The following is a 16,878-nucleotide window of genomic DNA, read 5'->3' on the forward strand; positions in this document are numbered from 1 at the left end:
AAAGAGGCTCATCAGAACTCGCCAAGAAGATTATCGTAAAGTCCAGAAGCTTGCCGAGAGTCCTTCGGAACTTTGCCGAAGAGATCGTCAGAAGTTTGCCGGAAGATCGTCGAAAGCTCACCAAAAGAACAATTGGCGTATCGGAACAAGAGTGCCTTGTTAAATATCTTAGTTATTGTAGTTAGACCGTAAGTTAAGTTAGGATTAGGCGATAATCCCACTAACTCAGTTAGGGGTCAACTAAGCCCTTAATAGGGTTGATTTGGGTCGGATTAAATAACCCATTCAACACCTGAAACCATGGTCGACGATGACACCGTCAAGGCCGGTAGTGGCACCACCTAGTGACCCAGTCTCCAAGGTAGTCTGAGTGATGGTACCACAGGTAGTTAATGCTGCCAGCGGTGGTACCATCCTTGTCAAGCGGTGGTACCACCAGAGCTCGGTCTTCGAGCTTTGTCAAGCAGTCGTACTGCCTAGACTAGACGATGGTACCGCCCAATGTCAGACTATAGGCGATAGTACCACCCAGTAATGGTGGTGGTACTACTAGTATCCCGAAATTCGGGAATGTGATACTTTTTTGCTCCAATTTTGAAACCATTGTGGCCTATAAATACCCCACCCTTTTCTGCATGAAAGAGCACTAAAATGTTAACATAATCTTGAATTATTGGGGTGTTAAAGTATTATAAAAGTGAGAAGAGTCCTCCCCTCCCTCTCTTAGCTTTGTAACCATCCAAGAAAAAGGAGTGAGACTTATAAGAATTATCTCCTAAACACAGTAAAAGGAGAAAGAGCTGTAAAAGGTGGTTGGTCTTCGTCTATTGAAGGAAGACCATTAGTGGACACCGGTGACCTCGACGGAAGAGGAATCGAAAGTGGATGTAGGTCACAATGATTGAACCACTCTAAATTCTGGTTTGCGTTTCTATTTAAGAAATTTACATTATTGTAATCTTCCTTAATTTTCTCTTTACACTCTTACAAACGCCTTCAAGTTTAATATATTTCCAAAATAGATTTAATCGAAACGAATATTTTTCGAAATCATCGATTTTTTCACTGCACTAATTCACCGTGCCGCTCTTGATCCTAACAATTGGTATCAGAGCAAGGTCACTCTCATTTGGTTTGAAACCCAAGAGAGATGGCATTTACCGGCAACCAAGAGGGTCACTCAATTAAACGTCTGCCTATGTTCAATGGAACAAATTACACCTATTAGAAGACTAGAAGGAGGATTTTTCTAATTTTTATGGATTTCAAATTATGAAATATTGTAGAAAATGGGTTTCAAAAGTCTTCTCTTCCAATAAATGATTGGAATGAGTTGGAGAAGAAGGCTTTCACAATGCCAAGTCTTTGAATGTCTTGTTTTGTGCTTTAGATAAAAATGAGTTCAATTGAGTGTCCATTTGTGAAATAGCTTTTGATATTTGACAAACACTCGAAGTTACTCACGAATGCACTAGCAGAGTAAAAGAGTCAAAAATTAATCTTTTAGTCGATACTTATGAGTTGTTTCGGATGAAACCGAGTGAGACCATTAGAGACATGTACACCTGATCTACGGATTTCGGCAATGGTCTAAAAGGACTTAGTAAAACCGTAATTTCTAAATTTTGGTAACTCGGAATTGGCTTGTAAGATTCTCAAAATTATGGAAAGATGTGACCAAAAACTCATAATATTTTGATTTACATAATATTGAATCAAATGCCCCAACAATTTCTAGCAAATTGTGGGCGCCAATGACATTCTACCTCAAAAATTATTTTTGGTTATGTTGTTTTATGATCAAATCTATTCAAAATAATAGTTTTATTAATTTTAATTTTATAATTATTTTTTATTTAGTTACAAATATTAGCATAACACAAAGATAAAATAAAACAATAGTCTCATATTCTTAGGATATCAATATTCAAAAGGGAAGATTATATATTGATAAAAATATTAAATAATGAACTCAAAAATTATTTTTGGTTATGTTGTTTTATGATCAAATCTATTCAAAATAATAGTTTTATTAATTTTAATTTTTTAATTATATTTTATTTAGTTATATATATTAGCATAACACGAAGACAAAACAAAATGATAACCTCATATTCTTACAATATTACTATTCAAAAGTAAAGATTATATATCGATAAAAGCATTAAATAATGAACTCGACATAAAGATCATGTTGACGAGGTTAGCCCCGACATCCTCAAGGTAAACACAAATCATCGAGTCTTAGACGGAGTGTTTTTTGTCTTCTTCCTCATCCATGAATCTCTTCCAGAACCAATGTTGCTTCCAAACCTTCTCGGTCATTTCATCGATCGGCACGTTCTTGGTCTCGGGCAATAAGAAGATGACGAACAGACCCATCACCACAATCCATGCACCAAAGAAGAAGAAGATCCCGGCACGTAGATGACACATCATAGATAGGAAAGCTTGGGCAATGACAAAGGTGAAAAGCATGTTGGAGCTGACGGCAAAGGCATAGCCGGCGGTCCTCGTCGCCAGGGGGAAAGTTTCACTAGGAATCAACCAGCCAAGTGGACCCCAAGACCAAGCAAAGCTCGAAACGAATAGGCACACGAGCACCACCACCCAAACTGCCACTCCGTGTCCCAGCTCATTGGTTGCTTTCAAATTCACAAGCAAAATGCCTCCAATAGCCACCTGCATGCAAATCACCCCCCACTAGAGTTAGAATCTCATATTTCAAACGATTCCTCGTAATCTATAATTACATGTTTAATATGCCCATGGCTTGTGTCCCTAACCTGTGTGATCAACATCTGGCCACAAGCTTCAAGAAGCAGGAATCTCCTCCCGACTTTGTCCACTAAGACCACTGATACGACGGTAGACAGAACATTGACGATCCCCGTGATGACCGCAGAAAGAAGTGAAGCATCATTCTTAAATCCGATGGTCTGAAAGAGGACTGGTGCATAGAACATGATGGCGTTGATCCCAGTGAACTGCTGGAAGACTTGCATCACGATGGCAATAACCAATTGTGGTCGGCTACTTCTCTTCATGAGATTCTTGAAAGGTTGCTTCACCTGTCGTGCCATCTCGCAGGCGTGTAGTATTTCCTCGTACTCTGCATCGACATTGTCGGTCCCCCGGATCTTCTTCAACATGGCCAAGCCTTCCATAAGCATCTCACGCTCGATGAGGCTCGTCGGGGTCTCCGCAATCACCATGGAGCCCAAGCAAAGCATCATCGCCGGCACTCCAGCCAAGCCAAGCGCAAGTCTCCACCCCCAGGGGTGGATATTGGACACCAAGTAGTTTACAATGTTCGCCACAAAGATCCCGATGGTCACGTCAAGTTGGAAGAGGATGTTTAAGGCTCCACGGACGTGAACTGGTGCGATCTCCGACAAGAATAGAGGAACTGCCTACAGGATGAATAATAGTAGCAAACATATGACACGGAAAGTGAGTTTAACAAAAGATACATCTTCCAGGAGAAATTGGAAGTTAATAGGGAAATTGAGACGGAAACTGAAGAGAAGAGAAACTCTAGAATGAAAAATTGTATGAAAAAGAAAGTAGAGCAAACCTGATTGGCAAATCCAACACCAACTCCGAGGAGAATCCTTCCGATGATCAGCATGGCAATGTTCACAGCAGCTGCGTTCAGGATGACACCAACCAAGAAGAATATTGATGCTGCTTGCATAGTGAGCTTCCGGCCATGTTTCGTGCAAATCTTCGAAGCTACGAAGCTGGCTACCAAGGCAGCAAGGTACAATGATGAAGTGAAAAGCTGAAGGTTTTGGTTATCAAACTTGCAATAGTTGTCTTCCTTGGCTTTGTGCTTCCTCTCAAAGACCGCAGGGAAGAACTCCTCCAAGAAGTCATCCATAGATGTCACTCCCCCTGCAGATTGACCGTACAGATACGATTGATTAGCTCCATGATCAGAAATAGATTGGAGCTGAATGAGGAAGGCTTTAGGCAAAAGCAACATATATGAGGCAGTTGATGACAAAGAGAAAGAACCATCACACAACCAAGTGGAAAATCCAAGCAAGATCTGCAAGCAACCATCTCTTATCTTGTATGATAGAGCATCTCTCTCACCGTATTATCAATACCATCAAATGGGCTAATGTCAACTAAAGAAAATAAACAATCATCTTCCTGTTGTACCTCAATAACAAGTTGTTCCTTTTGTTTTTTTCTTTTATAATAAGTAGGTCTAATTATCTGATTTAACCTATGACGACAACGTAAGACAAACCTGGCCATACTTTCGATGCTAGATAATAAAACAAATAAATCTAGGGAAGGATTTAGGCAAAAGCAACATATGAGGCAGTTGATGACAAAGAGAAACAACCATCACACAACCAAGTGGAAAATCCATGCATGGAATCCCAAGCAAAGTTATTACAAGATCTGCAAGCAACCATCACCTATCTTGTATGATAGACCATCTATCACTCTGCAATGCAATGGAGGTGGAGATTGGATTATTAATACCATCCAATGGGCTTATGTCAAGTAAAGAAAATAAACAATCATCTTCCTGTTGTAGTTAAAACCTCAATAACAAGTTGTTCCCTTTCTTTTTGTAAAAAGTGCGTCTAATTATCTTATTTAACCTATGACAACAAACCAAGACAAACCTGGCCATACTTCCGATGCTAGATAATATAACAAATAAATCTACTACTGAATTAATACAAAATGGAATTTACCTGATATCCCAATGTCATAACCAAACATGAGGCCTCCTGTGGCTGCAATTATTCCACAGATTACAACATATATCGTGATCCTTCCCTCAAATTTCTTTGCACCACCAGGCCCCGCATTTGACATCACCATCGCCGGCATCTTGTCCTTCCTCTCTCGGCTGCAATATTGCACCTGGTTTACACAAAAGACCAAGTGCAAGATTGTCCGAAGAGGTGAAGAAAAAAGGAAAACAGAAGATGGAGATGCCAACTTGAAAGGAGACAAGAAAAAGGGTATATATATAGAGGTCTTCGAGGGACGATAATTAAGCAGAAATTTGATTTTAACCAAAGAAATGCCAATAATAGTGAAAATGCTCGCAGAAGGCCAACATAACTTTGTCAAGAATAGGGTCTTATCTAACATTAAGTTAAAAACTAAAGCTAAATGGAAGGATTAAAAACTTTGGAATTTGTTGAAGTGGAGTAGGCCAATAAATTGAAAGGCATGCTGGCTATCCATATGGTCATCTTACTTGGATTGCACAATCAAAGTGTTATCTTCCTCCTTAAATCAAACTTGGAACAACTATCCCTCTTTGACATAGACTTCTTGAACTATTAGAGAAGATGGATAACACTTTTTGATGTCAAACCCATAAACCAATATTGTAGATATCTGATAGCACAGATCATGATCAATTAGTGTAACTATCTATCGCATTGAAATAGCACCTTGCTCAGAAAGGATTGTAAAAACAGGATGGGCTAACTCTGAGATCCCATATGATATAAGCCCCAATATTGTAATGTAGCTGCCTTGGGTCTACAAGTATAAATGATACTAGTTATATAAGCATGGCAAGCAGGTAAAACAAATACTAATAATAAAAAGAAATATAATGATTTATTATATCGAGATGCTCACAACAAGGCAGCATAATGGTAAAAACCAATCATATAGTAGAAAATCCAAGGGTTTCATGTTCCTATACATTTTTGAATCACTGGATACCAATTCAGATATAGATATCAGAAAAATATTAAATTCAATAACCTTATTTGTCAAAAAAAAGAAAAAGGATAAGGATTCAGATGGATGGATTTTAGCTGGAGGAATATGGGAACATTACATGAATTGCGGACGGCATGAAAAAAAATGTTTAAATAACTAAATCAAAGTGATCGATCATATTTATTTTATAGATAAAATTTAAAATATATTAATACAGGAAGCATAAGAAAAAAATGTGTTTACATGTAAAATCTATTAACAACTTCAAATTTTCATTTTTTTTTTTGGTAAGTCATATATTCAAATTCGTTTAGAAATAAAAACACATTTAGAGATTAGCCCATATCTATACCAGTAGTATCAGGATGATATTGGATAAGCAGGCAAGAGTAAGGATATACGATGGGCACATTTCCATCTCTATCCACCGCTTGCTACGTATTTGGATGGACAATATCAAACCACTTACAGCTACAATAATAGCAACGATAAAACTTAGCAAAACTAAATATGTATATGATAAGCAATATGTACAATTTAATTTGTAGAATGTTTTTTTAATATATTAAACCATACTCTTGCTGTAGCTTGCATATCCCATCAGGCCTGGGTTGTCTTTTGTCAGATCCAAAATTGCTGGTTGACCATCTGTTGAATGGTTCCAAATTGCAGAGGTCGAGCTACCACTGGTTCAAAATACTTATTCATTCAGGGAAGGACTCCATCTCGCTACAATGGAAGGAAAGACCAAATTTAAATCAAGATGGATGGATGTTACACCGATTATCAATATTCTTTTCAAGGCAAGTTGATCCTCCATGGAAATTGTTAATCCTTGCCAGAGATGTTGGTTCTTGTCGTAACCTGTTACTTGAGTAAACATCTTTATTGTAACCTTTTACTAGGGGTTAAGTTTCAGTGATTCTACAAAACAGCACACCACTCCATGAATCACTAGGTAGGAAACATGAGTAGTTGCACAGAAGATACAAAAGAACACCTCATAGTGCAAAATTTAAAGCAAGCAGGGTGCAGAGATCAGACCTGAATGACTTGTACGATGGTGCATGTGATGGCGGTCGCCGCCCTTCCGGTGTAATGCCCCACCGGTGACGATTCGATTGAAGAGCTCCCTCACGACGTGGACATCACAGTCATCTTGGTAGGTGTCGTGGTGGCTCACGATGTTGGGGTTGGCAGACAAGTGCCTCATAATCTCAACCTCCCTGCGCACGTCCTTGATGAGCCACAGCCTGGCATAGTTTCTTCTTGGAGATGGACTTGCAGGCGAGGTGCTCCCCCGTGGCCTTGTTGGTGCAAAGGTAGGTGACACCGAACTAGCCACAGTCGAGCACCTGCCCCAACTCGTACCGACTGTCGATGTCGCGACCGGTGGGGTTCCTGAGGACGACAAGGCTAGGGACTAGCCCACAGTAGTAGTCGATGATAGTAGATAAAATTTTTTCAACTGCATAATAAAATCTCTAAGTAGTTGAGAAAAATCATCTATGCTAATATGTATAAATAGCCATCAAGTTCACTATATCAAACACACTCTGTAATTATATTTCATATTTTATCATAGTATCGGAGATGGAGGAGCAAGAAAATGATAAAAAACAGAATACTATGATGCAATTAAAAGGAATCCTTTCGATCAAGAAAACCAATGTAGTATTTAAAACAAGAGGATTGACATAGACCACTTTCAAGATATTCTCAAGTGTACTCTGCTTCTCTTTGCTTCATGAAATACGATCATATTTATAGGACATAGTGATAACTACCTCACTCCCCATATCATCCATGATTGAGATAGTTATAGGAACTACCATATAACTTCTAAATCATGGGCAACTTCTTGAAACATGCCTAAAACTATCCAGAACATGATAACTACCTAGATAACTACCATGAATCAATTCTTAACACTCCCCCTTGATTCCTAGTTACATACACCGATTTGCGACATGAAATAAAAATTAGTTTGATTGTCTAAATAAGATTTTTGAAAAAAAATTAGATTATCACAATAAAAGTGCATTTAATCTCTTTTTTTCTTTTTCCCAAATAACTCAAGTTAAGGCATTATTTTATTTGATACATCATAATAAATAATAATAATGATGATGATGAGGATGATAATGATGATGATAATGATGATGATGATTATTATTATTATTATTATTATTATTATTATTATTATTATTATTATTATTATAACAAAATTCAGTGCTACTGCATTCATCAACAAATGAACCGAGCTGCATTCAGAAAATAAAGGAACTTCTTTTAACTTGTATATCAAGAAATTTATTTTTTCTAAGGATAAATATTCTAAAATAACACCATTATGATAAAAAATATATATATAATAGAGAAAGATTCATATATTCAGAATCATAAACAATTCGATGATACAAAAAGTTTTAATTATTACCTAATATTGATCCTCCTCCATGATCGAGATCCTTTATTGTTGATCCTAAAATGGTATCATCTTTTCAAATGGAGATGTTTTCTTCTCAAGAGCAACGAAAGAGGAGTCCCTTGGAAGAAAAATAGATATGATATATGTTGAATCACGTATTTTGATGATGAAACTACTTGATATATGTTTATGATTTAATCTGCGTTTTGAGTGACGTAGGATGCTTTGATCAGGATGAGACAATTAAAGCAGGAAAATCATGTTGTGCCGGAGGAACATGTTAGAAGATTGGACGTCGGGCCGGTGGATCGGTCGACGTATCGACAGAAGGCTTCGGGCCGTGGACTCGGGCATCGGGCCAAGAAGAGCGGGTATTGTGCCAAGGATATCGGAGTTGCAGAGCCAACTGGCCGATTAGGCAATAGGCCGCAGGAAAGGACGATGCGCCGAAGAATCGGACGAAGCGTCGAGGGACCAATGACATGCAGGACAACTTGGTTAATCGCTTAGGATTAATTGTCTCAATCGAAGTTTTGTTTTGAGTGTGCAGGATTAACTACGATGAAAGTTAGACAAGCAGCAGGAGTTGCGCCGGAGTCAAGTTCATGATCACGTTGGGAGTTCGAGAGTTCGACGGAAGTTCGGACGGTCGTCGGAGGTTCTGCGAGAACAGATCCGAGAAGTCCAGAAGCTTGCCTAGCGAAGCTCGTCGGAACTCGCCAAGTGGATCGTCGCAAAGTCCAGGAGTTTGCCGGAAGTCCGCAGGAGCATCACCGAGGGTTCATCGGATGATCGACGGAAGTTCATCGGAAACTCGCCGGAAGAAGCGATTGACGCACCGAAGCAAAGCTGCAGAAATTGTCTTAGATCTAATCGTAGTTAGCACGTTGATTAAGTTGGAAAATGGGAGGTGATCCCATTAGCCTAATCTTGGGGCAATTGGGCCCCTGAAAGACTGAAATTGGGCCGAATGGAGCTAACCATTCGGACCCTGATTGCACCAGGAGGTGCAACCGCCTAGGCCAGGAGGTGGCACCGCCTGGGCTAAGCCTCCCAGCGAGACTGGGCGGTGCAACCTCCCCAGCCAGGAGGTGGCACCGCCTGAGCTCAGTCTTCGAGCTAGACTGGGCGGTGCAACCTCCCTGACAGAGAGGTGGCACCGCCTGAGCTCAGTCTTCGAGCAAGACTGGGCGGTGCAACCTCCCTGACAGAGAGGTGGCACCGCTTGAGCTCAGTCTTCAAGCTCTGGCAGAGAGGTGCAACCGCCTCAGTCAAGAGGTGGCACCGCCTGGGCTCAGTCTTCGAGCTCTACCAAGCGGTGCAACCTCTCCAGTCAGGAGGTGCAACCGCCTAATCCCGGAATTCCGGGATTTGATCGTTTTGAGCTCCAAATTTGAACTGGGTTGGGGCCTATAAATACCCCACCCATTCAGCACTGAAAGCACAGAACACACACTCGAAATCTTGCTATCTTTCTGTGTTTCTTAGAGCTCAAAACTACTAGTTCTCCTCTTTCTATTCTTCAAGTTTGAGTTGTAAAGAGAGGAGAGAAAACTTCTGTAAGGGTTGTCTCCTAAGCCCGTCAAAAGGAGTGAATCTGTAAGAGGGTAGTTGGCCTTCGCCTATTGAAGGAAGGCTTCTAGTTGACGTCGGTGACCTCGTCGGTGGAGGAAGCCAAAAGTGGAGTAGGTCAAGACTGACCGAACCACTCTAAATCTCTGGTTTGCGTTTATTTTGAGCACTTTATCATTACTGCAAACCTCCTACATAGCTACTGCTCTCTGCGCCTTTACGAACAAGTTTCTAAGTGCTGATCTTTCCGAATCTGCATTCAGACGTAAATCGGTGTTTTCATACATTACAGTTTACGTTTACGTTTTGATTCTGCAAAACTGTCTTCTGCGCTTTTACGAACGAAGTTTCTAAGTTCAGATCCCTTTAAAACTGCGTTTAGACGTAAACTGCGCAAACTGTGTTTAGACGTAAAACTGTGTTTTAGACGTAAACTACTTTTAAACGTAAAACTACGTTTAGACGTAAAACTATGTTTAGACGCAAACTGCGTTTAGACGTAAAACTACGTTTAGACATAAAACTGCGTTTAGACGCAAACTGCGTTTAGAAGTAAAACTACGTTTAAACGTAAAACTGTGTTTAGACGTAAAACTGCGTTTAGACGCAAACTGCACTGCGCTTAGACGCAATTTGATTTTAGACGTAAACTGCGCTTAGACGCAAACTGCGCTTAAACGCAATCTGCGCTTAGACGCAAACTGCGCTTAGACGCAAACTGCGCTCAGACGCAATCTGAGTTTAGATGTAAACTGCGCTTAGACGCAAACTGCGCTTAAACGCAATCTGAGCTTAGACGCAAACTGCGCTTAGATGCAAACTGCGCTTAGACGTAATCTGCATTTAGACGCAAACTGCAAACTGCGTAAATTGCGCTTAGACGCAAACTATGTTTAGACATAAACTGCACTTAATCATAAGTAATCTTAGAATTGGCTTTTGCATCAAAATAGTTTTTATCGAACGAACGCAGCTTTCGTTTTTAATCGCTGAAAGATTTCCACTACACTAATTCACCCCCCCTCTTAGTTCTCTCGATCCTAACAATATACTAAAATATCTTAATATCTTCATTTTTTAAAGTATTTGTAATATTCATTATGCTCTAAGTCTTGAAGTAAATCTTACGAGTATTATAATATTTTCCTTCCAAAGAAAAAATCTAGTCCTCTAAATTTAATATATCTGAATAAAAAAATAATTAAGGATAATTGATCTTTATTATGACTCGACTGCAACTTAACATATGATATTATTCTTAGTATTAAAATTTGTCTTTTTCCATTAACATTGTGAATAGCTTGCTCCTCATGTATCATGTCTTTTCCAACTGAATTGATGCATATTTGGTTACACGATATGGATCCTCAATATATTTTCTTAATATTATCGCATGAAATATATCATGAGCTTCAATATTTTTAAAATCTCACATGATCAAGTACATCTATCAATCGATTTGTCAACTACTCTAAATCTCGTGATAATTTTGCTTGAAAAAAATTTAGTAATAATGATTTCGGTCTAAAATTTCAATCAACATAAATCCCTGTTGCTTTGAGTTGCATGCGTTATCTAATCAATTTAATCTTTCAAATGTTTCTTCAATTTATAAGTGAGATTTTCTTTCACTTATATCATCAAAATTTATAAGTGTGATTAGTGAGATTATATTAGGGATCGGGAATGAAATGCTTATGGAAATATCTAATTCAATTAATTAATAAAAAGATTATGTTATCAAGAATGAAATGCTCATCCATATAACATATCTCATGTCATTAAAGAGTAATTTTATCCTGTCCACAAAACTCAAGATTATTAAATGCATTCCTGATAATTTCAAAGAAAAATACTCATAAACCATTAACTTCACATAAATATTTATACAATACTTATAATCTAGGATAAATGCATTAAAAAAATGTTTATGTTCTTCGATTTAAAGGTTGGTTTCTCTAGATGTCTAATGACTTTGAATATATAACAAGATCATCCTTTTGCATATAAATTTTGAGTATTCACATTAGCTTAAAGTTTGTTATTCCATAATATCTCCAAAATAAACAACTTAAATTAAGTTCTTAACTTATTTAAAATAATGCTATAGCTTTGTGTTATATCAATCTTACTTATTCCTCAGTTATATTCAATCTACCTTTTTTTTTTTTCTCACATCTTTCTTCAATTATTTAAGAACTAATGCTACAGTTTTTCTTGTCTGATAGAAGCAATAGTTCCTTAGTATTTTATTTTCAAAAAATTATATAAAAACATGTTAGGATCGAGTCGATACTAAGACTAGAGGTTGAATTAGTGCAGCAGATAAAAATATCGTCGGTGTTGAATCTCGAATTTTGATGATAAAATCAATTATAAATTGTTTGAACTAACCTATATGTTGAGAAAAGTATGCAGGATTAACTACGATAGTAGTAAGACATAAAGCAGGTATTGTGCTGGAGTCAAGATCGAGATCTTGTTGGAAGTTCAAGAGTTCGTCAGAAGTCCGGACGTTTGTTGGAAGTTCTATCGGAACCAACCGAGAAATCTAGGAGCTTGCCAAAGAAGCTTGTCGGAACTCGCCAAGAAGATCATCGTAAAGTCCAAGAGCTTGCCGGGAGTCCATCGGAACATTGCCGAGAGTTCGTCGGAAGATCGCCGGAAGAGCAATTGACGTACCGGAACAAGAAGTGCTTTAATTATGTCTTAGTTATTGTAGTTAGATCAAAAATGGAGTTAGGATTCGGAGATAATCCAACTTAGTTAGGGGCCAACTGGGCCCTTAACAGGACTAAATTGGGCCGAATTGAATAGCCCATTCAACCCCTGAAAATATGGCCGGCGATGGCACCGCCTAGAAGACCTATTATCCTAGGTGGTTTGGGCCGTAGTACCACCTAGACTGGGTGGTGGTACCGCTGGTAATCAATATTGCCAGCGATGGTACCACCCTTGTCAAGCAGTGGTACCACCAGAGCTCGATCTCCGAGCTCTGTCAGGTGGTGGTACTGCTCATTAATAGTGGTGGTACCGCCAGCATCCTGAAATATAAGGATTTGAATTTTTTGGCTCCAACTTTTGAAGTCATTGGGGCCTATAAATACCCCACCCTTTTCTACATGAAAGGGTAACAAAGTGCTATCATATGTGTGAAAACTTATAAGTATTTGGGGTGTAAAAAGTGTTGTAAAAGTGAGAAGAGTTCTCCTCCTCCCTCTCTTAGCCTTGTAACCATCCAAGAAAGAGGAGTGAAACTTGTAAGGGTTATCTCCTAAACCGAGAAAAAGGAGAAAGCACTATAAAAGGTAGTTGGTCTTCGCCTATTGAATGAAGGCCTTTAGTGGACGCCGGTGACCTCGACGGAGGAGGAATCCGAAGTGGACGTAGGTCTCATTGACCGAACTACTCTAAATTCTGGTTTGTTTTTCATTTTATGTAATTTACTTACTGCAAATCTCATTGAGCTTCTCCTTACATTCTTATGAAAGTTTTAAGTTCAACATCTTTTCGAAACGATTTGAATCTAGACGAACTTTCTATGAAATCGAAGAATTTTCTACTGTACTAATTCACCTTCCTCTCTTAGTGCCGCTCTTGATCCTAACAATTTGTATCAAAGCAAGGTTCACTCTCATTTGGTTTAAAACCCAAGAGAGATGGCATTTATCGGCAACCAAGAGGGTCATTTAATTACACATCCGCCTATGTTTAATGGGACGGATTACACATATTGAAAGACTAGAATGAGGATATTCCTAATTTCAATGGATTTCGAATTATGAAATATTGTTGAAAATGGGTTTCAAAAGTCTTCTCTTCCAATGAATGATTGGAATGAGTTAGAGAAGAAGACTTTCGCTTTAAATGCCGAGGCTATGAATGCCTTGTTTTGTGCTTTAGAAAAAAACGAGTTCAATCGTGTGTCTATTTATGAAACCACTTTTGATATTTGGCACATACTCGAAGTGACTCATGAAGGTACTAGTAAAGTAAAGGAGTCAAAAATTAATCTTTTAGTGCATACTTTTGAGTTGTTTCGGATGAAACCGAGTGAGACCATTGGAGACATATACACCCGATTTACGGATATCGTCAATGGTCTAAAAGATTCTAAGATCCCTTCCAAAGAGTTAGGATCCTAATGTCATGGTCATTCAAGATGCCAAAGATTTAAATAACTTTCCTCTTAAAGAATTAATCGGGTCACTAATGACCTATGAGATGACTTGTAATACTCATGAAGAGCTTAAAAACAACCTTCCAAAGAATAGGAAGGATATGACACTAAGAACTCAAGAAGACTTCTTGAAAGAAAATTCAAGTGATGAGAACTTTGATGAAGACTTGGCATGCTTGACAAAAAAGTTCAAAAAATTCATAAAAAAATAAATTTAAAAATGATACAAAACATAAATTTAAACCTAAGAAAGAACAAATGATATGCTATGAATGCAAAAAGCCGGGATACTTCAAGAGTGAATGTCCCCAAGTAAGGATGAAGCAACTGAAGAAGTAGAAGGCTCTTAAAGCAACTTGGGACGACTTAAGTGCATCCGAAGAAGAGGAGCCAACCAACACCGAGCAAGTTGCTCACTATGCGCTAATGGTTATTGGAGATGAGGTGAGGAGTTCCTTTGATGCAAATTTATCCTTTGATGAACTATTAAATGATTTTCATGATTTATTTGATGAATGTAAATTAATTAGTAAAAAGTATAAATTATTAAAAAAAGAGCATGCTTCTCTTGCTAGTGATTTCGATAGATTAAAAGTTGAGCACAATGATAGTTTAGCTCCATGTACAAAATGTGATGAAGTAGAAATACTTCAAAAGGAAAACTTGCTACTCAAAGAAACCTTAAAAAAATTTGAGGTTGGTAGCAAGTCCTTGAACTTGATCCTTGCCGACAAGGGTCACATTCATAGAAAAGGCGAAATCGGATTTGTGAGTAGCTCTCACCAAAATCCAACCACCTTTGTTAATGGCTCTACTTTGCATGTTTCACCCTGAAATAAATGTAACTTTTATTGTAAATTTGGAAATATAACTTATCATTATCCATTTAAGAAATATAGTCCACACAAACTGATTTGGGTTCCTAAAGGAATCGTAAAGAATTTCATGCAAAATGATGAGTTAAGCCAATCGATTTTTGAGACACCCAAGGTCAAATGAGTACATAAAAATCATCCTTTTTTGTAGAAATGGTTACCATCACAAGCTAGGAGCAAGAGATGGTACCTTGATAGTGGATGCTCAAGGCATATGACTAGAGATCCATCTCAATTCTCTAAGCTCACTAGCCTATACAAAGGATATGTCACATTCAGAGACAACAACAATGGTAAAATCATTGGAAAAGGAACCATAGGTAATACATCCAACTTTTTTATTGAAGATGTGTTGTTAGTTGATGGCTTAAAGAATAACCTTTTGAGCATTAGTCAATTGTGTGATAAACGATATATTGTTAGATTTGAATCGAATGCTTATATTATAGAAAAACCATACAAAAATATATCTATGATTACCCTAAAATAAAATAATGTATATACTATCAACATTGATGATCTTTGTAATAAAATGTGTCTTTCGATTTTAAATGATGATGCTTAGCTTTGGCATATGAGATTAGGTCATGCTAGCATGAAACTAATCTCTCAAATCTCATCTAAAAAACATACAAGAGGAATTCCTCACATTAAGTTAATTAAAGACAATATATATGATGTATGTCAACTAGGAAAACAAATAAAAAAGTAGCTTCAAACCAAAGAACTAAATAAGCACCTCTAAACCATTACAATTGATCCATATGGACTTGTTCAAACCAATTGCTACATCAAGCCTAGGAGGTAGCAAATACGCCTTTGTTATCATGGATGATTATAGTAGATACACGTGGACTTACTTTTTGACACACAAAAGTGATTGCTTTAGGTATTTCTCTAAGTTTTGTAAATTTGTTCAAAACGAAAAGGGTTTTATGATTTCATCAATTCGAAGTGATCAAGGTGGTGAATTTCAAAATCGTAATTTCCAAGAATTTTGTGAATCCAATGGATACAACCATAATTTCTCTACTTTAAGAAATCCTCAACAAAATGGAGTAGTAGAAGGAAAAATAGAAACTTACAAGAAATGGCAAGAACCATGTTAAATGAATATAGTCTACCCAAATATTTTTGAGCTGAAGCCATAAATACGACATGCTATGTCATGAATAGGGTTCTAGTAAGACCATTACTCTCCAAAACTCCTTATGAGTTGTGGAACAACAAAAAACCCAACATTTCATATTTTAAAGTTGTCGAATGTAAATGCTTTATCTTGAATGAAAAAGATGCCTTAGGAAAGTTTGATGTAAAATTGGATGAAAGAATTTTTCTTGGTTATTCTTCTATTTCTAAGGCTTTTTGTATCTTTAATAAAAGAACCTTGATTATAGAAGTCTATTCATGTGGTTTTTAAGGAAGTTCCATAACTAAGAAAATGATTTTGATGATGATCTTAACTTTGATGCTTTAAATTTAAATAAAACCCTTTCTCCATTTAGCAACTTGGATGCATCTTCTTCTAAAACATTCTTACGAAAGAAATGGAAGTATGTAGATGCTCATCCTAAGGAGCTAATCATAGGAGACACATCAAAAGGGGGTTCAAACTCGTTCTTCTCTTAAGAAATTTTGTGCCAACATCGCTTTTCTCTCCCAAATTGGACCTAAATGCATTGACGAGGCCTTGAAAGATGATTCATGGGTTATCGCAATCCAAGAAAAGTTAAATTAATTTAAGGAAAATGAGGTGTGGAAGCTTGTTCCAAGGCCAAATGACCATTTATTTATTGGTACTAAATGAGTATTTAGAAACAAGCAAGATGAATTTGGTATCGTAGTTAGAAACTAGGCTAGATTAGTGGCCAACAATTTCAACCAAGAAGAAGGTATCGATTATGAAGAAACCTTCGCTCTTGTGACACGATTAGAAGTCATAAAGATGCTCCTTGCCTATGCTAGTAGTAATAATTTTAAGTTGTTTCAAATGGATATTAAAAGTTCTTTTCTTAATGGCTTTATTTTCGAAGAAGTTTATGTTGAATAATCCCCCAGATTTGAGAATGATAAGTTCCCCAATCATGTATCTAAATTGACTATAA

General features: G+C 37.5%; 1 protein-coding gene across 1 annotated transcript; it reads right to left on the reverse strand.

Annotated features, from left to right (window-relative positions):
- Positions 1-2,098: 2,098 nt before the first annotated feature.
- Positions 2,099-3,996, reverse strand: LOC135596598 (sugar transport protein MST4-like). The gene is made up of 3 exons (XM_065088659.1): positions 3,578-3,996; positions 2,787-3,413; positions 2,099-2,682 (listed from the first exon to the last, which is right to left on the reverse strand). The coding sequence occupies exons 1-3, from the start codon at positions 3,986-3,988 to the stop codon at positions 2,245-2,247; spliced, it is 1,476 nt and encodes a 491-aa protein (XP_064944731.1). The 5' UTR covers positions 3,989-3,996; the 3' UTR covers positions 2,099-2,244.
- Between the last annotated feature and the right edge of the window lie 12,882 nt (positions 3,997-16,878).

The sequence above is a fragment of the Musa acuminata genome, chromosome BXJ1-11 (assembly GCF_036884655.1).
Source record: "Musa acuminata AAA Group cultivar baxijiao chromosome BXJ1-11, Cavendish_Baxijiao_AAA, whole genome shotgun sequence".
Classification (NCBI taxonomy): Eukaryota; Viridiplantae; Streptophyta; class Magnoliopsida; order Zingiberales; family Musaceae; genus Musa; species Musa acuminata.

Coding starts and splice junctions, on each gene's coding strand:
- LOC135596598 (XM_065088659.1), bottom strand. CDS start 3,988: ATGTTGCTTTTGCCTAAAGCCTTCCTCATTCAGCTCCAATCTATTTCT. Junction 3,414..3,577: donor GTGTTGGATTTGCCAATCAG/GTTTGCTCTACT, acceptor TTCATCCTGTAG/GCAGTTCCTCTATTCTTGTC. Junction 2,683..2,786: donor GCCAGATGTTGATCACACAG/GTTAGGGACACA, acceptor ATTTGCATGCAG/GTGGCTATTGGAGGCATTTT.